General features: G+C 40.6%; 1 protein-coding gene across 6 annotated transcripts in view; it reads right to left on the bottom strand.

The window, feature by feature from the left end:
- Positions 1-526: 526 nt before the first annotated feature.
- Positions 527-24343, bottom strand: part of OPCML (opioid binding protein/cell adhesion molecule like) — a 1060877-nt gene continuing 1037060 nt past the window's right edge. For 3 of the 6 annotated variants that reach the window (XM_027036945.2, XM_027036948.2, XM_027036942.2), the window contains 5 exons: positions 23619-23756; positions 23086-23206; positions 22453-22604; positions 21533-21559; positions 527-6031 (listed from right to left, as the gene is read on the bottom strand). In XM_027036945.2, the coding sequence (XP_026892746.1) occupies positions 5931-6031; positions 21533-21559; positions 22453-22604; positions 23086-23206; positions 23619-23756 (539 nt within the window). In that variant the 3' untranslated portion in view covers positions 527-5930. The remainder of the gene's footprint in view (positions 6032-21532; positions 21560-22452; positions 22605-23085; positions 23207-23618; positions 23757-24343) is intronic. The other 3 variants (XM_027036944.2, XM_027036947.2, XM_027036946.2) reach the window with 3 other exon arrangements.

The raw sequence follows: 24343 nt of genomic DNA, 5'->3' as shown, positions 1-24343 counted from the left end.
TCAATCCAATTACATGCACTCTTAAGAATAAATGCACATCATAGCCACCATATTTTCTACATATGTACTCTTGTCAAAGCGGTTATGATTCAGTGGAATCAAGTCACAGGAACTGTTAAGGAGTGTCATTTTTTTTGTTGCAACTTCTCTATTGATTTCATTTTAGATTAGGTCAAGACATAATTTAGACTTTGAGGCTGCAGCTACATTTTCTATTATTTGTAAATGGCATAGATATTCAAATATATAGGTATAATATGCAAAGTGCCTAGACTTCCTTCTACTCTGTGTGTGTGTGTGTGTGTGTGTGTGTGTGTGGGAGAGAGAGAGAGAGAGAGAGAGAGAGAGAGAGAGACAGGGAGACAGAGAGAGAGAGACAGAGAAATAGGCTACTCAATTTTCTGATTGCATCTACTCCCCAAAGCTTAAAGCACACATATGGGAGAAGCATATGGGAAAAGCATAGCCTGTTTTTCTCCATTCCTGGATACTTAACAAGATGTCCTAATAAACAACCCCCCAAATGTTACAAATTTCTTTGAACTTTATTGATACACTGCACAATCACAACCATCTCGTATTCATCCTGAATTAGAAAAGGTTACAACTACAATGTAACATGCACAAAATTCAGGTAGTATATTCACCCTTAATACAATTATTGACAGAAATCAAGTCTTCATTGATTTTTGACGGAAAAAATAAGAAAGAAAATAAAAGAAAAAGAACTCTAGAAGTTATACTCTTGTATCATGTGATAATTTTTAAAGCATTTAAACATAGATTTGTTTTAAGGATAATTGTGAGAATGGGCACACCCATTGTCTGACACAGCTATAACGGCACCATTGATAAGTCATATATATATATATTTTTTAATCTAAAGGACTCTGAACTTGACAGATACATTTTCGTACACCCACACATTCCTCACAACTGCACTTTACAGGTCACAAAAATTTTTGAATGATTAAAAATGCTCCCTTTAACTAACACAAGGGCAGCTGTTATTACTTATCATTGCTATTATTGATATCCTTATAAATCTGCCAATAATGTAGAATGCGGCCCTAGAAGGATAGTAGAGGGTTCACAATCTTTCTTTCTCCACTCAGTGGCATGGAACAATTGTATGCCTTTAAAAGGGCACCATTGAAAGAAACAAAAAGAAATCTCTTTAAAATATTGGAAATGAGGCTTAGCTGCTTACTTTTAGGATGAAGACAATGGCACCTAATTAAGTCCACTCCATATCCCCTTGGACTCTGAGGCTCCTGCACCTGAAGGCTCAATTGCACTGGTTCAGCTCTGTCATTCTGCCCTATCTTTTAATTGCAAATCTGTTTCTTCTTCCTTTCATTTACTTCTCTTCTTTTAAGTAAGAAATGAGGGAAATGAGAGTGGCATTTTTATTTGTTTGCTTTTAGTGATCATTAGGAGTCCTCATCATATGGTATCTTTTGAAAATGTTACTTTCCTAGTTACACACCTGTGAAGTTTTACTGCAACTGCTCAAACTTATTTGTCTTAAAACCAAAAGGGAAGTTCTGGATGGTAGAAGAGGCAATTGGGTGTAAGTTTCTAGGAATATAACTTGGGTGAAACAAAACCAAAACATCCTCGCTCTTGGAGAAAAGGACAAAAAAGTAAATTTGCCAACAAGAAGAATTTTATGCTCCTTTCCCTAATTTCAAATATATTAAACTTTACTTTAAATAAGCTTTTGTTTGTTTGTTTGTTTGCGGTGGGGGGGGTGGGTAGGTGGGAAGGGAAAGTGGGCTAGTTCCTGGTGAGGACTCAGGGTCAAATTGGAAAAGATAACCTCCCCCCATAATCCATCTTATCTTGAGCCACTCCTACCCTCTTTCTCCCCATGGCTCTGATGACATCCATACACAACTACAGAGGAAAGAACATTCCTTTTGGCATTGGAAGCACCAACCAAAACTAGAGCATTCCATTTCTGGACGCGATGGCAATGATAAGCTTTCTTTGATGTTGACTGCCCACTTGGAGTTTCTCTGCTCTTTTCACATAAGAGTTCTTCCAAAATAAGGAGAACTTGTTAACATCTCCATGTTGAGATCAAGTTTACTGGATCCATGCAGAAACAGGCCCTTAAATTTAGCCTTGGTTGTGGAGTTTCTGGAGTCCACTTCCACCCAGTGGAGCACACTTCCCACCCAGGTTTTGAGAAAAACTGCCCAACCTGTGGAATGTATCATCTAGTATGAGACATAGGTTTCAGGGGACAAAGACCAAGGCCTATTTTTCATAGAAAGCCTTAACTTTCCTTCCATTTCAGCTAGCACAATTGCAGTAGAACAGCCGTGCACAATGCTCCCTGCATAACATATGTGCATGTTTTGACCACTGCTCACCTAAATGTCCCCTCTCCCCCAGTTAAAACAAGAATGAAAAAAAAAAAAAAACTAAACACATTTGCTTAGACTTGCAGATGACTGTATCAGGCACTTGACAATAAACTACTGAAAAACAAGCTTGACCAGAGCCTTAACACTAGCTCATTCATTGGCATTACTTTGGTGGCAATACATATTAACTGTGTTTTAGGAAGGGGGAAGGTTTCAGAGTAAGTACATTGCTGAATTTGTCACACCTAATCTGATGATAAGTCTTATTTGGTTTCCTTCCCATGTGAAAAACCCATGGAGAGTTATAGGTTGCTCAGAGTTTCGTTTACCTTCCTTCTTTACCCCTACCCCATTCTTGGCACTGGCACCTTAAAAAAAATCTATACAACAGGCATTATCCATCTACCCTCCATATTGGAAGCTGAAAAAGCATGTGTGAGTGTGGATATTGTCCTTAGTAGCATTTAATGTTCTATACTCTTCAAATGTTGGGTAACAGCTCCTGTTTGATGGAGCCATCCCCACAAAAGTAACCCAAACAACACAGAAGCTGGAGTATGTCTATAGTGAAGAAGAGCCATTTTCTTTCCTAGTGCCCAGTTTTCTTCATTTATTCACTTGGTTTATTTACTTATTTACTTGATTTTCTTTATCCCAGACAGATGAGTATTGACTGTAGGATTTTTTTTTCCCTCTAAAACATGGTTGGAATAGGCAAACACCAGAGGTGCTTCCTGGTATCCAGTGGAAGAGGGCAGCATAGAATTCCATAGTGACTCTGAGACCCAGCCTCATCATGTTCAAAAGGTTCTGGTGATCTTTCTGGTCAGAGGAAGATGGGTCCCTTCCTCTAGAACAACCTTGACATGAAGAACATGTATAGCTTGTCCACTTCAAGCACTGTGTTCTCCAAGACAGCAAGCACTGTGTTACTCCCCAGAGCCTCCACATTTATTTTACTCCAAAGTAACATTTATTATCAGTATAACACTCAAATGATGAATTTAATCCCCATACAATGTCTGACACCAACCTGACTCCAGGTGCAGAATGCGATGACAGATCTGAAACACTGATGTCCGACCTTTAATTCTGACTTTGTGTCTGCTCATGATTGTCCCTGGAACTTGGAATCAATACACTGCTTTTGGCACATCATTTATATTCCCAGAATCTGGCTCCTGGCAGCTCACTAGGAAATGCAGATGTCTGTTTATAGCTGTCAAATGTAATATTAATTTTACTCACACCATCTCCAACTCTTACAAAAGTGCCTAGCATTTTGTATGCCAAGACTACCTACCTTTGTATACATGTAGGTATCTATGTATGTCATACATATCTAAGTATATATTACCCCACTGTGTATGTCATGTTCATGTGCCACTATGGACAAAACAAAGAGGCCATTTATATTGGAGGCAGAAGATCAATTAAGCATTAAGGGAATGGAGCTCTATAAAGCTCATATTTATTATTTTTTTAGAGTGTGGACCTGAAAGCTTCCCACTGAGGCAGAACAGGTCTGTGAGATAGTCACTGTTGATGCTTCTTTCCTTTCTCATCATCTCAGAAGGTCAGTCCTTGCAGGACGAGTAAAGAGAGGCATAAGCTTACATGGTTTTCAATGCCATTCTTTTGGATTATAGGCACCCTTGTTGGCTGAATCTTTCTTGTCTCAGGAAATGATGCATAAACGTCAGGTTAGCTCTTGTTTGTCTGCTGGATCTGCTGTGAAAATGGAAAACTGAGGACATTCTTCCCCAAAGCCACTGGAGAAGCAGCCTGTATCAGAGGAAATTGTGTGTCACTTACACTTTCCCCTCCTGTTTGCAGTGTTGTGTTAATCAAGTGCTTGGAAATTAAGTCAGTTGCTCAAGTGCCCTCAGCTCAGAAGAGCTTCCTGAAACAAATACCAGAGTTGTCAACACACCCGCCATGTAATTGGTTTTCATCAGCTTTTTACTGGATAGTTTTCAAACAGATTAAACCAAAACTGGAAGAGGGAGGAGACAATAGCTGAATTCATTGCACTCAGACAGGTAGACTTCTCTCTTCACTGCAGAGATAGATATGTGTTTCCTCCCTTCTGTTCTTGCTATTAAGAAAAGCCAGCCATGGAGTAAATCCCATAGGTTTCTGACACACACTTTCTTGGAAGGCCGAGGGAAACATGAAGTTTGGCATCTTGATCCTTCAAATATGAAAGGAAAAAAAAAAACAACAACAAAACAAAACATGGCACTGATCAAGGCCTTTCCAGGGCTGATCTGCTTCCCAAGAAGATGCTTTTGGAAACACAGTACTCCAGGAATGGTGAGGGACTGATCCTTAGATTGCTACTTTGGTCCATCTGTTAATGGCATCTACTTTGGAAGGTGGATGGGATATCACCTTCCAAAGAGTCCACGACATATTGCTTTTCTATGCTGTTAGCCTGTGAGACCATTGGCTTTCATAGGAAAGTTGATAGGTAATTTTGAAGATGCCAGTGTCTGCTGAAGGTAGAGGAGAAATGAATATAGTGAAATAGACACAATATGATTAGAAATTAATATGGTGATGAATTGATAGTGAGTAGTAGGGAAGAAATATAGAGAAGTGTTGGATAATTACATTGATAGATTGATAAATAGAGTAAATAGATTGCTACAGAGAAAGATGGGTGGGTAGATAATTGGAGGGAGAGATAAGTCACACAGTCAAGTAGATGGATAACCATATGTTTCCTGTGATAGCTTGATAAGCCCTAAATAATCAGTCATCCATAGATCATTTTGTTTTATGAGTTAGCAGTTTTAAAAAAGAAGTACTGTCGTCAAAATGCTTCCCCTCTTTTTGGTCAAGTGACTTCTAAACTTTTACTTTTAGGTTGTGTGAATAGCCCCAAACCTCTAACCCACATAGTGATAGAGCAAGTGAATAGGACAGAGTGGTTAGAGAAGGTGACAAGAATATCCATATATGTGTATATATACACATATATGGATATGGGTGTATTCAGACCTTCCCAGAAAGAAAGGATGTGAACCCCAATGTAATTAGATAATAGTAAACATGGAGGGAGGGATATGTACATTATAATAAAGAAAATGGCCCAAAGCTTAAAAGACACAGATAATAGGACACTTGGATATAACTCTTGCTGTGCACTACATTGTAAGTCAAGTTGTGTCTTCAGGGTGTTTATCATGAGGCACGTTTTTTGCCCAAATGGAGCTTATGGTTTGGTGTGTTAGGGGAGGAGAGGTTCATAGTGATGATGATGGGGAGAGGAGCAGAGGAAAGGAAAGGGCCCAGGTAGCAGGGATAGATTCCATTTTTGGACACACCAATGAATGATTACCCTAAACATGGTAGAATCCAGCCCACCCATCCCCCCAACCCCACTCATTCAAACTGGAGAAAAACTCAAATAAACCAACCCTCCCCCCAAAAAAACAAGAAGAACAGAAACAAACAAAAAGAAGCCCAAACTTGTTTGCCCTCCGCAGTGTAGATTAAAGTCTGTGATATGGAGAAGCAGGCGTTGCTCAGAGGACCTATGATTTCTTATCAAAACTTGATGAGGAAGTGGGCAAAGAGGGTCCCTGATAGCCAGAGACAAGCCAGTGCTCTAGAGGCCGAGTTTACACCATCAATGACTGCTCCAGGCCCTGTGTAGGGGAAAGAGAGACAGACCCATTAGCATACACTCAAAGGATACCATACTTATTCCCTGTAAAGCAGATATACAAACATGCTTCTCTGTGAGCATTCCCCCATCTCCCACCTCCCACCATTGATCCCTCGAAATCTGGAAAAATGGAAAGCACCCACTGGGAATATTTAGAAACTCAAAGGGGCAAATCACTCACATACCCACCACTACAGCCTGCTTTCAAAGACTGGGGTTTAAAAAATAAAAGGGATAGAGAGAGGCAATGGCAGTCATTAGGCCTATTGGCTGAAAAGTGAGAATAGCAGAAAGAGCTAAGTGGCATGGCAGGATTTGACTGCTGCTCCATAAGCAGCACCTCTAACTATGGAAAAGGTGTCCAGAACAGACAGGGATGGGAGCAGCAAAACAGGGGAGGGAGATGGTCCACAGTGGAGAGAAGCAGGTAGAGGAAAGGAGGAGACAGGAATGGGAACATTTTGTGAGCAACAGGAGTCTATGTGTTGGTGTGACCAACTTTTTATCCTGTATAACTTAGGTATTGTGGAAGCTCCTCCTGAGGTAGCTGAGGAAGAATGGATTGTTACACTCTAGAGTTTTAGAGACTATGATTGGGTTTATCCCAGCAGTAGCAGTGCCTCTCCAAAGGCCACAAAGACTCTGTATTCTGTCCACATTGCCACCTAATGGTGTGACCTGATAGAGTTCTCCCTTTGCCCTTTCTTCTGGCCTCTTTGGCTCTTTTAAATGCCCCTAGTGAGTCATCCATGCTCCACTGTAAGACAAGACCATTGAGTCACAAGTGTTGGTCCTTTCACTTAATCTGCCACCTTTGAGAAAACAAACCACATGAAATGGGATTGTCCTAGTCTGTTTCAAGGACCCAGGGCACATGGATCAGCATCTAATTCACCTTTGTATTCCTCCATCACCTTTATTTGCAAAGCATAAGAAACTGCAGTCATAAGCAAGACACCAGTAGCTTGCAGGCAGAGAGGATTCCAGGGAACATGGAATCGAGTATAAGACAGGGGTGAGAAGCCATCAAGAGTCATTTCTGTAGAGCCAGTGGCAAAGAAAGGGAGCTGCAGACAAGACAAGCATGGCTTTTTTTTTTTACCTTCTCAAGACAGGACTTCCCTGATCCTTTTAGAAGCAAATTGGCTTATTGGAAATAGACATGATTACTTTAAGAAGCACAGTTGGTACAGAGTCTCAAGACAGCATGATGGTGTGGATCCCTGCCTTGCCTAGGAAGGGACTGATGCTAACCTTTTGCTTTGGGAAGTACAGGCCCCTCACTTTAGCAATGAGCATGTAACTGTTCCCAGTCCACAGATTTTCACATGGATATATTTCCTTCCTCTGATTTACAATGTACACAATTCTCCTATTGACTAAAAATTCACATTTACTTGCTAGCTTGAGAGTCTGGTTCATATTGCTGTGCACTTTTTTTATAGAGCATTCACAAAAAAGGGCAGGATCCAGTCACAAGCCCAGTGCTATCATCTCCAGGAGGGCTCCATACATATTTATGAAAAGTAGCCTGACTCTGGAGGCTCCATCAGTCAAGACATATATCCTAAGGAGCCATAGTGGCCTACAGAATGTACGGAGTTGAAAAATGCCCAAGATGGAGCCCAAAGCAATTCTGTATATTGTGTTCTTCAAAAAATGAAAGACTTACATTTTTTAAATGAGTTTATAAGAAAATGAGCAATATAGATTTGTAAGATATATATGTCTCCTTAAGAGTATCTATCAAATATATTTTATAATATTTATAATGTTATTTATATGTTTATTTATATGTTATGTATATATTTAATATAATAATTATTATAATAATAACGTTATATATGGAGAAGACATGCATTAAACTATGTGTCTGTGTGTATCTTTGTCTAATTCATGATGCTGATATTAACTTAAGAAACAATTGAAAGATTAATGAGCTCCACACTAAAGAGACAGAGATCTTTAGTGTAGGAATCACTTTATTCCAAGTTCTACCAGTGGACTTAAGCATTTCTGTAGATGCCATGCTACCAGCACAAGGTGGGATATAGCTAAAACAAAGCAGAAAAGAAAAACAATATATGAGGAAGACAAAGCATGAAGGGTGAGGTACAGAGAGAGAAGGAGGCAGAATCATAAAGAGAAATGAATGTTTCTGGTGGTGTGTGGCAGTTGCAATAAGATGTTCATTACTGATCAGGCAGAGGGTTTATAGCCACAGTTAAACTTCAGTTGAGTGTTCCGTAGAGTGGAAGCCAAACTGTGAGTGTGACTTAGCAGACATAGAGACTGCTCAGCTTGCTTAGGATGATGATGGTAACAAGCATTTGCATTGTGTTCTCTAAGTTGCAAGCAGGATTCTAAATGCTACACACATATTAACTCATTTAATCTTCACAAAAGGCTATGAGTTATGGACTACTGGCATGTCCATTTTATAAATGGAGAAACTAAAGAACAGAACAGTTAAGTACCTCACTATGGTCACACAACTTATACACATAAAGCTGGATTAGAATTGAGTCACTCTTTCTGTAGAGCCTGTACCCTTGATTGTTTCCACTCGACTTGCTTTCTGTGGAAAATGACCCTTTGTGCATGTTTTCTGAGGACCACAGCCACATGAATTGGTAAGTACAACTGGTGAGGAATCTGAGGACCTAATTTCTCTGTATGACTCGCTGCTCCCTAGCTGACCGGCATCCCCTCTCTGGCCTTCGTTCTACCATCTAAAAAAGTAGAGAAGGTTGGGGTCAGAGACCTTTAAAGCTCTTCTCCTATTAGCATTTTGAGTAATTGTATGAATGGAAAATTTACATCTGGTACTAGAAGGGGCAGCTGGTGAGCAACCAGATGGCCCTTTCCAGTTGGTACAAAACCATCACTACTGTGGCTTTTTGCACGTCAGCATGTCATCTCCTAAAACAGCAAGAGGGCACCAAGCATTCCTGGACCCCAGGGCTTCCTTTTCTGTGGCCACATTTTCTATGCAGCTCCAAGGAGCTTTACTCTTCAGCAGGTGTGATAAGCCTTGCTTTATATATCAGACAATATGGTAATTTAACGCCAAACTGCCTTTGGCCAATCAATCTATGAGGAGTGGCTGAGCTAGTCTGGCCAATGAGTTAATCTAATCCACTATAATGGAGATTAAAATTAGCATCTCTTTCCTCATGGATCCTGCACACATTTAAGATTTGGTAGTTAGGGGCCCCTGGGTGGCTTGGTAGGTTAAGCGTCCGACTTTGGCTCAGGTCATGATCCCAAGGTCCGTGGGTTCGAGCCCCGTGTCGGGCTCTGTGCTGACAGCTCAGAGCCTGGAGCCTGTTTCAGATTCTGTGTCTCCCTCTCTCTGTGACCCTCCCCCATTCATGCTTTGTCTCTCTCTGTCTCAAAAATAAATAAACGTTAAAAAAATTAAAAAAAAAAAAAGTTTTGGTAGCTGGACCAAATGTCAGTAGAGGGACATATAGGAGGGCGCTTGTACCTTGTTCAGAGCAGGAACAGAGGCTCACATCTGTGTACCACTCTCTAGGTTCGAGGAATGTGAAATAAAAGCCATCAGCTATGAGCTGTTTTCTTTTTTAACATCATCATTACAGTAACCCTCATTTTACTATTAATGAAGAAAGTATTTGGTTTGGGTGTCTCCCTTAGGGTTTCCTCTTGCAGAGGCCACTCACCTGATTAGTGATTTGTGCTTTAATATAGATTTAATTTGTGCTTTAATATAGATTGCCACTGTTTAGCTAATTGGTGTGATTCCATGATCACTCAGGACTTATGTTTGGTCCCTTAGGCTGGTAGGAGGCTTTTGCAAATGTTAGCTCAGTGAATCTGTTAAGGGAAGGGCATGCTACTGGAGGAAAAGTTCACCTGAGCCTAGCAGTGGTAGTACTAAAGCTTGAACACACATCTTCAGATGTCAAGCTGGCTATGGTTTTCCTATACTTGGTTTTTTCAGGTAACAACAGCTACATGGACTTCTCCAAATACTTGGCATCCAAAGTAATACTAGTATTAATTTCAATAAACATGGTCAGGAATTCAAATGGTGCTTTCCTGCTCCTCCCCTCCTCCTCTTCCTCCTCCTCCACTTCCTCCTCCTCCTTTTCACTTCCTCCTCCTCTTTCTCCTCCTCTTCATCCTCCTCCCCCCCTCTTCTTGGTGGAAATAGGGAGAAAGTTAGTTCTTATCTCAAACTTAGAATTCAGAATTTGGAAACATGAGGTAGATTTTCAATTATGTGTTCTACTACAAAAAACTAACCCTGAAATACATTTGGATAAAGGACAAAGGTTTGAAAGAAAGATGGGACCAAATGTCTAAGGAACAGAATCCCTGGATGCACAGGTAAAATAGAAATCTTCTATGAAATTTAAGAAAGGATTTAGATGCATCTGTACCCCTTGGCTTTGCTGTCTCATCTTTGCAGTCCTAAATATCCTTTGGGATAAAGGCAATGACCACTATAAAAGTGCAACCAATCCTGGAAACTTTGGAATCAGACCAATTTGGGTTTAAATCCTGACTCTGTGGCATGCCAGCTATGTGATCTCAGACAAGGTAGTTTTAACTTTTCTTATTGAAAATAGAGGTAATAATACTGAATTTACAGAATAATTAAAAAGTCAGACTGGTTAGCATAGTGCCTGGTACAAGCCAGTCATGTGATCATGGTAACCACCACTATGGTGCCTCCACACCTGCTACCTTCCACTCCTTAGTTGAGGCTAATATTGGCTCATTTCAATTTTTTCCAAGTATGTTAAACCTGATATGTGGTTTTGCTGGTGACAAAGAGAGGAGGTGAGATCCTGAGTTGGGGGTTTGTTGCTGAGAGAGGCCATTGACCATGAGGACCATGGAAAGATATGGGACATAGAGCAGAATGATAGGAGAAGTCCAAAGCCAAGTTCCATGCATGGTCCAAAGGCAAAGGATCAGCCTTGCAAGAGTAAGGGACCCCACACTAGCTTCAGAAAGCCACGGCCATTCACTCAGCAAGTATTGGTTGGAGGCTGATGTGAGCCAGTCTCTGTTTTCAGAGAGAAAGGCAGACACAGTCTGTGCTTTGACAAAGCTTATACTTTAATAGGACCTGGAATATCCTTTCTCCCAGTCTAAATCAGTCAACAAACAATTGAAAAAGGGAAAGAAAGAAGGAAGGGGAAAAAAGGAAAGAAGGAAGGAACGAAGGAAGGAAGGAAAATTTTTAAATCCTCCGGATTCTGAGTAGAAAGTCATTTGGAACAAATAACCAAAATTGCTTTCATCTCAATAATACCCTTCCTGTTGGAGTATTAAGAGAATTTAATTCAATAGTCAGAGAGAACTGAATTTGAATTCTGACGCTGGTACTCACTAGCAGGATGACTTTGGACAAGAAAATCAACGTCTCTAAAACATTTTTTTTTAATGTATAGAATGGAGAAGAGTGGTTTTGTGTATATATATATATTATACATATACATACATATACATATATGTATACATATGGAATATAATATATATGGAATATAATATATATGGAATATTACTCAGCTATCAAAAAATTAAATCTTGTCATTTGTAACAATGTAGATGAAACTAGGGTGTATTATGCTGAGCGAAATAAGTCAGAGAAAGAAAAATATTATATGATTTCACTTCTATGTGGAGTTTAAGAAACAAAACAGATGAACATAGGGAAGGGAAGGAAAAATCAGATTAAAGCAGAGAGAGAGACAAACCATAAGAGACTCTAAAATACAGAGAACAAACTGAGCCTTGCTGGAGAGATATTGCGTTGGGGGATGGGATAAATGAGTGATGTATACTAAGGAGGGCACTTGTTGGGATGAGCACTGGGTATTATATGTAAGTGATGAATCACTGGGTTCTACTCCTGAAACCAATATTACAATGTATGTTAACTACTTGAATTTAAATAAACAAATTACGTACTCTAAAAAAAAAATAAAGATGAAGTATAAGATCACTGAAGTAAAGGATGAATAAATATGAGGTGAATTAAAACCAGGACAGTAACAGCTGATCCTTAAAATAGGATCTTTTATGGGGATCCTGCTTCAAATAAAGAGACCTTGTGGAATCCTAGGTTGTCAAGGATAACTGTCAAACACCAGCTGAAAGCAAATTTGGCTATGGTGAGCAAGCAAGTGACCTGGTCTCTCCTTAAAAGACCTGAAGTGGCTACAAATCATAGATTAAAGCTTCCTAGGGAAGCAAGTGTATTTAGAGGCCCAACTCCCTCTGGGCAACTGGCACATTTAAGGAATCATTTTTATGGTTAACAATGACTCAGTTCAATTAGAATGGTTAATACAAATATCAGGTTTAATTAAATATTTTTCAGGCATAAATTGGAGGTGAGAACGTCGATTTTTGCCCTTTCCCCTGATCCAGTCCTTTCTCTACCCTTTCAATGCTAACTGTTGTTAAAATAAAAGCTTTAATGATAATGCAAAGCCACAAACCAAACTATAAATGACAACAATGACAACTACAAAATACCTTGGGGCTAGATATGCAGACAAAAATTCTTTAGTCTTCAGAATATAGAAAGAAGAGACAGAGCACATAAATGAACAAGAGATAAATTCAAGAAATGGTAAATGGCATGGAGGTCAATTGACATGTGCCCTCTGGGCCAGAGGGAAGATTTTATGGCCAGATGTGAAGCTCAGCAGAGAAGGATATAAAGAAATAGACAAACAAACAAATAAATAAAATAAAGTCCACTTTTGAGAGGGTGGTTAACTTTTCAATATTAAATATTAGATTTTTAAAAAGCAAATTTGGTTGAGGGCTTCACCTAGAATCAGACTACAGGCCTAGCTAGCTGCTCTGGAAGAAAGACATTGCTGCCGCATTCAAGCGGTGGATGATAACCCTCTGGAGGAGCAGGTTTTGAAAATCAAAGTACCCAAACTCAGCGCAAAGCTCCCCTCAAATATATTTAAGCTTACTGATGAGATCTTGCCTTGCAAGAGATTTTGAAGCTTTAAAATGGTAATAAAGGTATTGAAAGGTGTCACTGTTATTTTTTTTCCTTTCCATGATTGCCATGAAAATATGGCATGGTTCTTCAGCAACATTACAGTGTATCTCTGTAATTCTACTAAAATAGCAGATGGTAGGGTGATCACATTAAAAAAGAAAAGAAAGAAAAAAAACCCACAGGCAAGTTGAACTTGGTGATAGCACAATGAGATCAATGAAGTATCTGAAGTCTAAGAAGATACAGTTTTGTTCTGAAATTTGGATGGGTTTTATAAGTATGAATATGAACTAGGTGACCTTCCTAATGAGGAACCAAAAGGATAATGATGTTCTTGGTGATTAAAAGAGGAGCAAGGAAATCTAATTAGAGGATGCATGTGTTACACTTGTTGGTGAAACAGGAACCTATTTTCAGCAGTGCTGGCTGATGAAGGCACCTCATTCCCCTTCAAAGAGAACTTTTCCTCCATTGTCTTTAATTACAGTGGAAAACATGGCACTATGTTGTTTTACAAGGAAGATTAACTGGGCTTTACAGAGTGAAGACTTGTGGATAAAGAGGCCAAAAAAGGCAGCCATCTTTGTTTTGTTCTCTTTAGCATTCCCTGTTTTGTATTTACCACAAAGACAAGAGCTGAAGAAGTTAATATCAGAAGTTAATTTCAATCTGTCAGCTCATCACAAACTTGAAAGAGACAAGACTTTGGTCTATGCTGAACCACAAGCTCTTGTGTGTGTGCTGACATCAGCACACCCTGAATGCTCAGTGTTATGTTCTAAATGCTTAGGCTAATAGCCAGATGTCAATGATTCAGATAGAGGAGGGTGGGGTGTGAGGGAACAACAAGGAACCTCATCAGGAATGAAATGTGAAATGTCTGCATTTTTTTTCTAATATGTTGACATTTTGCAGGTTGGGGAAAATACAAATGATTACGCTGCTGTCACCAGCCAAAAGCAATTGGTATTTCTTTCTGACTCATTCCCTCCCACCTGGATTTAAATTGTGGATTTGAAAAATAAAAATCATATACATTATTATCAACAGGAAATGGACAAATATGTACAGCTTTAGATGTCTTTGCAAGAAGAAGTCACTTGATGAACATCTTCCTAAATGGTGAATTTCAATGTTTAATAGAGTCTCTCTCAGAAAGAAGACCCAGGGTTGGGAGGGATACCTAAATTCCAGATAGGATATATGGAAGCTGGAATGCAAGGGAAGAGTGTCAGAGAAATAATAATTTGACTTCCCTGGAAGGAGAAGACCACAAGTCCTTTTGTGTGTTAGGCTTTTCTTTGGCTATTTGAGTTTCACACTGTATACAGACTACCATTGGTTCCCCCATTTGACTGGAAGTTTTGTTAATTTGACAAATGTTTACTGGGGAAAAAACATTGCAAGATACAGTGCTGCATCCTGTAAGTGCAGAAAAAAAATACACACAAGATATAAGCCTAAGTGTAAGCTACTCTGAAATCCCAAGAGAAAAGTGATTCTTCAATGGGGCTCAGAAACACTTTATGAATGGGGTAACATTGAGTACAATCTTAAAGGAGAAGTGCAGTTTTATCACAGAAGAGGGCAAAAGCTTCCACCTGTGACCCTATAGCATCCTGGAAGACATAATATATGTATAGTTTAGAAAGAAACATGAGATTAAGATCAGACAGACCTGGATGCAAAACCTGGTCTTTCCACTTCCTCCTGTGGTAGAATTCCTGTCTGTGAGAATTTGGTCCAATCACCTGAATTCTCTGAGCTCTGTTCTCTTCTTCTTTGAAGTGAGAATAATAACAGTACCTACCTCAAAGTGTTCTTAGCTCTTTAATACATGTCTGGCTGACACTCAATAGTTAGTAGCCTTTTCATTTAGTATATTCTATTATTCTACTGTAACTGTCTATTTACTTGTTTGTATGGAGTTGTGGACTTTGTTCCTCTTTGTAACTCAATCCAAATGGATTGATGGATGAGAAGAGATGAAGAAGCATGGTCCAAGTCTTATATATGTAATAGGATCGGCATTCTGACACAGGTGGTCTAGCATGATGGGTGCATACAAGGAAGTAGGAGAGCGTGAAGTATAAGGGTGGGTGGATCCTACAGCAAAAACAAACGCCAAGGCCATTCTTTCCTTGTAGGCAATTTTCATCAGGACATAAACAGGTGCAGTTTAAGTTTTGGAAATGTCACTTGGCCCCACAGTGGCAAAGGGCTCACCAAACACGCAGGAATTGGTAAGAGAACAGCATGACTCTTCAGGGAAGGCACACACCCCAGTGTAAGTGAGAATGGAATGGTGAGCCCACAGTCCAGAAGAAGAGCCATGGCCCACTTGCAAGTTGTAAGTGTAAACATAAGGGAGGTGTAAACATAAGGGAGAGGAAGAAGTCAGAACCACCAGATGGATTCTAGTGAAAGTGTGTAGGTGAGAAGACAAGGTATACAATTGAGTGAGAGGCATGTCTGAGAAAGATTGAATTTGTGATTCCCATGGTGCATACAAGTACGGAGAGTGGTTTGTAACTCAGAATTAAGGAAAGTTATAAAGATACAAATTTCGTAGTTATCAGACTATTGTCAGAGACTATCAGTCTTCAGTGTGCAAAAGATTCCCTTGGAGTGCTTGCTTTAAAAGCACATTCTCAGGACCTTCCCTGGAGACTTTGATAAAATGAGTCTGCGGGAAGACCCATGAATCTGCATTTTTAAAGCACCCAAAGCAAGTGCAGTGAAGGCTACGATATTGCTTTGTAAGATGTCTGAAGACATAGAAGATCCCTTCTCCTCCCACTGCGATGATATGCTCCCTGGACAGACTCATGGGGCAGGTGGAGGAGGAGCCAGGAGCAGAGCAATCCAGAAAGGTAAGAAACACACTACCCAGGTGTATCACAGAAGCCAGGAGTGGGTGCTGGGGATCAACAGGAAGTCTGGAGCTGAGATTCAGCTGGGTTTAGGAGGGAGACAGAACATGGAAGACTGAGGTGTGATGGTGCTGGAAGAGGTGGAGAAGGGAACAAGGAATCTCCCTGTCAGACGTCTGGAGGAAAAGGCCAAAGAAGATGTAGGATGGTACACAGAGGGCACAGTAAAGACAATCCCCAGACTCCTCATGCCCATTCCCCAGATCTCCTCTGGAGGCACGTGGGGGCAAGGTGTGCTTCTTAGCACACCCTAATAAAGGAGTGGAGAAGGCCGGTAGAGGCAGGAGGGTGTTGGTGTGGGGTGAGCAGGGGCTCTGAGGCTCTGCCTACAGGTACCGGTGGGGTGCACAGTGGATGGGGCAATCATCAAAGGGTGGAGGCTGAGAGTCATTGGCTGGTGCTGCCTGTAGTTGTAGAAAATCCAGTTTGAAGAGCCAACCTGATATATATATTTATTCTGGAGGAATGGCCATTAGCAAAAGAAAATATAGATTTGTCCTCATGGCTTCCAGGGGCCACTGAGGTAAGCTGGAGTCCTGGCTGCTCTGAGGGGGGCTGAGGTATTGCCTGAGGAAAAAATCCAGAGCCCAGATGTTGCCTTAACTGGAATATTTTGCCATTTTCATTTGCAATGACAAGATTCCTATCAGTTGTCCCTATTTCTGATACTTAACTCTTAATGAAAGTAATTTGTGTCACTACAATTTCACAGATAAAATGTGAGAAATCTGTTTTTCTCTCTGCAGCCCCCCCCCCCATCCTTTCTGGCATTGTATGCGCTCTCTGTCCCTCTCCCCTGCCAGTTCCAGTAATCCAGGCGTTTATATGGCTCATTAAGCGCATCACACTCTCTGCAGTGCTGGGTGTAATCAAGTTCAGTATCTTCCCTCTTTACTCTTTAAAGACAGGGGGATGGGGCCTCTCTGGCTCAGGACTCATTGGAGGCAAAGTGGGTTGGCAAGTTGAGAGAAGTGAGTCGCTTCCTGGAGGGGCAGAGCTGGGGCCAGCAGGCTGAGCTTGGCCATCTCTCTGCTGCTGCAGGCCTGGCAAGACTTCAAGGTGCCAGCCCTCCAGGTGGGCCTGCAAATAGCTGCATCCACTCAATAAAACTTACTTATATTTAGAGCAGGTTGCTTTTCCATTAAAAAAGCATTTTGATTGCTGCCATTTCCAAGGTTGTGAATGATAAGTTTTGGAGACCTGTCTTTAATACTATTTCCCCATTGTTTCTTAACTATAGAACACTTAGCTGGCAGTCAGCTGAGAGTCCATCTTGTTCTGTTCTTACATTTCAGAGACAACCAGAGAACAGAGAGCATCAGTTTGTCTGAACCAGGGTCGGGACCAGAACTCTGTTTTTCTTGTTCCTGGTCTCTCAACGTTCTGTGGTCTTTCTAGTACCTGCCATTGCCCCACACTAAGAAACTTCCAGGCAGTCTAAAATGCCACTGTGAGTTGTACTCTGCCTGCCTGACCTATCTCATCAGTGTGGCTTTTGAAGGGCAGCAGCTGGTGTGGAGGGAAGAATCACCTCATGTGGGTGCCATCCACTGATCTGTCTCTGTGCGTTGCCCACCCACCTATGTTGGCTCTCACAGTCTGCCCCATCGTGTCCTGCCTCACCCCACTCCCCAACCTACTGTCTCACAAGCTTTGTCTTATGTGTTCTTTTGAAACTGCTTTCATCCCATTTTCCCTTGTTCTTTGCATGCAGGTAGGAAATAGATAAAGGTATGTTTGTGTAAGAGCCCTGTTCTGAGTATGTGTTGTGATGGGGTCACAGTGCAGAGTCAAAAGGGTCTCCAAAAACAATCCTACATTCTTTGAGGCCAAACACCGCTGCATGCCTGAGAATGTGGAGGCGTGTGTATTTGGGAAGTATGAGTATATGGGTTGTAAATGTAAAAAATGTCTTTTAAAAGAATGCAATCAAATTTTTTTTAATTTTTAAAATTATTTTAAGGAACCCTCATGCACTGTTGGGGGGATGCAAACGGGGTGCAATCACTGTGCAAATCAGTATGGAGGTTCCTCAAAAAATTAAAAATAGAATTACCATATGATCTGGTAATTCCACTATTGGGTATGTACCCAAAGAAAATGAAAACACTTTTTCAAAAAGATATATGCACCCTTATGTTTACTGAAGAATGGGATCAGATTTAGATGGATGAGTGGAGATGCTGGTATAGGTAACAGACACACATAGGCTAATTGTTGATATGGGTTTCTATCTGGAAAGTCGTCTACCAATGTCCATGATGAGTTGCCAAGTATGGTGAGTTGTATCAAAGCAGTAAAAAGAGTTCAGATACTAGAACAAGAGTACATAGGCTTTAATCTCAGCTCAAACATTTGTAAGATAGTATGAGTAAGTAAGCTGCCTAATCTCTCAGTTTCATCCTCTGTAAAATCAGGATATAGTACTTAATTCCTAGAGTCATTAAATGAGATAAAACATGTAGAACAGGGGTGCCTGGGTGGCTCAGTCATAAACATCTGACTCTTGATCTTGGTTCAGATCATGATCTCACCGTTCATGAGTTCAAGCCCCATGTCAGGCTCTTGTGCTGATGGCAGGCATGGAGCCTGCTTGGGATTCTCTCTCTCCCTCTCTCTGCCCACCTCCCCTCTCTCACTCTCTTGATGTCAAAAAAAAAAAAAAAAACTAAAAAAAAAACCTATGTAGAACACTTAGTTTAGTGGCTCTGCACATAGTAAATCATTGGTAACACTAATTAGACACAATTATGGGAATACTGAGGCCTAGAAGGAACACCCGTGGCCCGCAGAAAGGGCTAGTAAGCTGGACAATGTCACTCTGATCTTGTGTCAAATTATTTCCACTCAGGCATAGTGTCAGATAATTACAGGACATATTTTCTAAAATGCTTTCACTGAGGAGAAAAATAAGTTACATGGAGATTGACTTTCCCAGAGTCCTTCAGCTGGTGAGCAGCAGAACCTGGCCTCAGAGAGGCTCTGAGACTACTGACCTATTGCATTTTTCTACATTTCATTCCTGAACAGCTGAATTTCTGCTGCTGGCATCATCAATGCAACCGTCCAATCTCTGTTTATCCATTCATTCAACAAGACTTTCCTTACCCACAAATGTGTAAGGAGCTCTGTGCTAGGTTCTAAGGATCAAACCAGACATTGTCCCTACATTTATGGAGCATACAGACTAAAAGGGAGGGAAGATTTTAATCAAACTACATAAATGAAGCAGAAGTAAAATTGCAACTAGCAAGTGAAGTCTACAGAGAAAAGGATTGTAGCCATGGCACAGCCCTGTGTCCTCATCACTGAGGACAGCAACTGACTTGTGGCAGATACTGGCAAATACTTACTGGACGAATGCTAGGGAAAGCACTGTGGTGAGAGCAACCTCCAGAAGCATTGTATGAGAAAGTGTGCAATGGAGCACTGACCTACTCAGGGAAGACTTCCTCAGGAAGGGATCCTAGGTGAGTGAGTACTAACCAGGTGAAGCAAACTGGGAGGATCCTGGGGATTAGTACTGCTGTAGTAAAGGGCACAAGAGACTTCAGAAGAAAGGAACATACAGTCCAGTTGAGCAACAATATTGGCAGCCATACCAAGGGAAGCAGTGAGAAGATGGGCTGTGTCACAAAGTGTTGAAAAATACTTTTGTTTCATATTGTTCAGCTGTTTCATATTGTTATGCCTCCATGATGAACATTGTCTTATTGACAATTCCCAATGACAGTCAGCAGGCCTGGAAACATCATCCCAGTTTTAGCTTTGTAAACTGAGGCCTGTAGACTTTGTGTGTTGCTTAGTCACACATCTAAACATAGCATCTGTGGGGCTTTCTGTCTATAAGATGTTATACAGTCCTCCCACCAGCTTTCTAAAGGAAGGTACTGATAGCACATCTGAGGAAAGTAAGATAAGCAAGGTTAAGTAGCTGTTAGGTGGCCTGCCGAATTGGGAGATTCGAAGATTGGGAAGCTAGGTCTTCTCTATGGAATGCATTGTATCTCCCTACATTCATATGTTGAAGACCTAACCCCCTAATGTGTATTTGGAGATGGATCCTATAAGGAAGTAATTAAAGTTAACTGAGGTTATAATGTTAGAGCCCTAATTCAATAGCATTAGTGCCCTAGTAAGAAGGCATATGAGAGAGTCCTCTCTTTCTCCCTCACCCCCTCCATTGCCATCTCTGCCTGTATCTCTCCACACACCACACACACTCAGAAAAAAGGCCATGTGAGGACAAAGTGGTCATCTATAAGCCAGGAAGGGAGCCCTCATCAAAACCAGATGATAGGTCTTCCTGGCTTATCTTGGGCTCCTGGCCTCCAGAACTGGGAGGAAATACATTTATATTGTTTATGATATTTTGTTATGGCAGCCCTGGCATGGTGATACAGTCTTAAGATACATTGCTGTTATCTGCTATGACACACCTCTTTCATTAGTGGTTGGGAGGTGCAAGAACCTAGGTTATTCAGTTGTCAGTCCTAGGTTCCCTCTCTTAGTCATATTCATTACCCCTCATGACCTTTCTGAGGGGGTCATGGTAGGCTGCGGAGCAGAGCATCACACCCATCCCACCATTTCCCCCCCGTTTAATCAAGACCAAGACGTGGACATTCATAGACATTAAAGTGTGGGCAGTGCTGGTGGCCTGTAATTGTCCTAGATCCAGAGCTATAAAAAGTGACAGTTACAGAGCTGATTCCAGGACTGAAAAATTTAAATGTCACCACTTTCTTTGTGATTGAGATTGAGCATAGGGAAATAGGGCTGTAAGGCTATTGCCTCTGGAAGCACAGATGAGCACGTACTGCTGCATCGTTGTGAGTGTGTGCATGTGTTCATTGAATGCTATTTACCCAGGATCTGAAGGAGCATCCACTTCTGGGTTTCATCCAGTACCTACTCACTGGTATGTGTACCTCAGTGTTAATTAATCTCATTGGTCTTCCTTTTACTCGTCTTTAAAATGGACTTAGTAACCTATGTTGCACAGTACTGGCTAACATAATGCATAGAAACCAGTAAATATTTGGTAAATGGTAAATATTCTTACTATTATTATGAATAATGACCCCCAAATATTTCTATTTTAAAATGAAGTTTATAGAATTAAATCATTTTCCCCTTTTGCCTTGATCTAAAAGAATAAAATATTCATAGTAGGGTGACTTCTCCATGAAGATAATCATTTGATAATCCATTTGGTCTCTTGGTTGCATTCCTCTTGGTGCTGCTATGTGCAGAAATAGCAGAATATTCATTTATTTTACAGGCCACCAAGTCAAAGTGTATTGATTTTGGGGGGAACCTCTTCCCCAAAAATGTATAATAATGTGAGTGTTTATGTGAAAGCCATCATATTCTACATGCTTGTTACCTAAATTGTGCAAACCAAACTCCCTGAAATCTATCTACTAAGGGTAAATAAGTCAGGGAGGTCGAGCAGGCAAGCCTATCTTTAAAGTAGGCTTATATTCAAAAGCATAGGCATTCAGGCAGGCAGAGGAAGGAAGGAACATGCTGTACCCACCTGCCACTGCTGATGAGGGGCTTATTTCTAAGACACACACAGCACAATGCACACACAATGCAGAGAGAAAACAAAAGACATAGATCACACATTTCAGATGGTTGGTGGACAAAGTTTAGTTAATGTCAGTGCTGAAAGCTTGTTCAGGGTCTGAGGTACACATGGAAAGATGAATACCTTTTCATCCCACTCACCTCTAACCAAATCTCAGTGAATAAACAAATACATACACACACGAAATATCACAACAACCTGGCCCTGGCCCATGGTGTGAAATGCTACACACAGAGATGGACACAACAATGTGGGAAGGCTGGATGAGAGAGAAATGAGGGCTTCTAAGGGAGCCAGTCAGGACTCTGGAGACCTCTCCATTTATATGGGAGGAAAAGACCTTCAGGGAAGGTTTTGATGCTCCAGCTTTGGACAGAGCAGCCATCGTGATGAAGACACAGACTACTGCTCTGTCCACTCAGTGAGTGAGAACATGACATGACAATCGATATGAGAATCATGATGGCTGCAGTTGACTTAGTTCAAATCCATAAATATAACCCCCAGAATTATAGACTCTTACTATATAAGGTATCTTAAAATTATATCTAACTTACCCCCTCAGACCTTTAGATACTACAATCAAACTGTTCCATGGTTCTATGCTCTTTATGGCAACCACCATTCAACTTGGTTCAGAATTAGGTTTACTACTTTTGTGAGGTGCAAACCTTGTCTTTCAGTAGACCATGAAATATTAATTACCTTGCAAACATCACTGTTCATGCTTAGGAGAATGACAGGGAGAAGCATTTCATATCTAAGGGTGGTGGGTTGAACAGTATGGATGAACATAGGCCAAACAAATCCAGCCTTTCTCCCTCTACATGCCCCGGTCCCACTGCACCCAGGCTTCCTGCACTCACCATACAGTGTGATGCTGGCATTGGTGTTCCCAAGCTTGTTTGTGGCCACACAAGTATAGTTTCCATAATCCTTTTCTGAAACATTGAAGAAAGTCAGAGTGGATATGTGGCCTTTGTTCTCAATCCTCACGCCGCCCAGGCCGGTGGCTAGCCTGCAATAAGAGAAGGTATTGCTGGTCTGGTTCTACAGATAGAGTGAAACAGCAAACAGAGAAGCAGGGGAAAGTGATAGATACCAGAGATGAATCTTATAAGGAGGCTCCCCTCCTCACAGACACCTTTCCTCTAACTGACCCAGTGTCTCTAATTCAAAACATAAGTACCACAGCCTCCACAGGAGGAAAAAAGAGAGAATATTCATGCTTCAAAGGTGAAATTTACTGGTGTCTAGTCATTGATGGCTACCATGTCTACAACTAATCTCAGGTTGTGAAATGAGGTCAATTCATTTTCCCACTTTCCAGCTTCCTCTATTTTTTCATTCCTGGTTCTAAAAGGAGACACTGTTATAAAGGGGACTAACGCATTTTGGTTTTGCCATATCGTTCTCCTTTACTTTATCATTCTCTTTTCATGTGGGGAATGATCCATTGGCTCTGCATCAGATATGCCCTATTTCCATTTTCAGGGTACCTGGTATCTTCCTTGAACCACTGGAATTCAGCCATAGGCACTGCAGAGGCTTCACAACTCAAGATACCCTTCTGACCAACAGAGACACCAGTGTTCTTGGCTTTTGAGATATAGGGAGGGTCTGTGGAAGGAAAATGCAGAGTGATTTCATGAAACAGATGAAAGGGAAATTTAGTCACCTGTTATGCAAATGGATTTCTTGTGACACCCTACCTTTCCAGTTAAATAACCCTTTATTTTAGGAAAATAATTCTTGCTTAAAGATATTGCATTTACCCCAGCATCTTCTTAAGCCTTGAAATCAATTCAAAGTAAACAATTCTCCCCATTAGCTAAAAGTTCTGACAGGCACAGGTAGACTCCAGGGGCAAAATGGCAATGGGGACACTCATGGTGCAAAACAATCTGAGAAAGTATTTTCCTGTTGGAAACAATTTGGAACTATCAGAAAATGGCACTGTCATGACCAACTTGTGCTCTTAATACCTATATTATTTTTTCCTCTGAAACTTCCTGACAATGGGTCAACTCACAGTTTACAGTGATTTTTACTTTCCGCACATCAGGTGCGGCAACATCATTCAAGGCGCTGCATTCATACTCCCCAGACTGGTCACGTTTGATGTCAGAGATTTCCAGGTATTCATCCTCACTCACAAAGCCCTGGCCTTCTGGGAGGAAAGAAAGAGACAGAAACAATCAAGAAACTGTGAAACCAGGGATAGAACCATATTCATATCTTGAGCTTGTAAGGAAAGGAATACAAAAAGCTGTAATAATGGGTTTTGAACATCGAGTCAAAGATTATAAGACACCATGTTGACCAAATAGTATGGCATTTGAAGAAAGAAATTCTCTGCTTGAGTCTTGCATCAATGTGTTTTTGTCCAAGTCACTTTAACTTTTTAGACCATTTGAAAAGAAGAGGCTTTCATTGTTTTTCCTATATGATTATTATGAGGATTAACTAAGAGAATACACGTGAAATGCCCAACACACTAGTAAACTTTGATATTTTAAAGAAAATTTTATGATTAATAACATAATAAAAATGTAAAGATAACTTTAGGGTATGTTAGTGTGGGCATCTTAATTTTTTATTATGTAGAAATTCCCTTGGAGACAGAGCACAAAATACTAACTACTTGTAGAATAAATAAGCAAAATAAATTAATATTTTAATATAGACAGATGTAAAGCAGTTGATTTGTTTTCAAATTGTACTAGAGAAGAAAAATTGGAGAAAGAGTGAATACAG

Source organism: Acinonyx jubatus, chromosome D1, assembly GCF_027475565.1.
Source record: "Acinonyx jubatus isolate Ajub_Pintada_27869175 chromosome D1, VMU_Ajub_asm_v1.0, whole genome shotgun sequence".
Lineage (NCBI taxonomy): Eukaryota > Metazoa > Chordata > Mammalia > Carnivora > Felidae > Acinonyx > Acinonyx jubatus.
The sequence above is the reverse complement of the archived record's forward strand: the minus strand, read 5'-3'. Positions and strand labels throughout refer to the sequence as shown.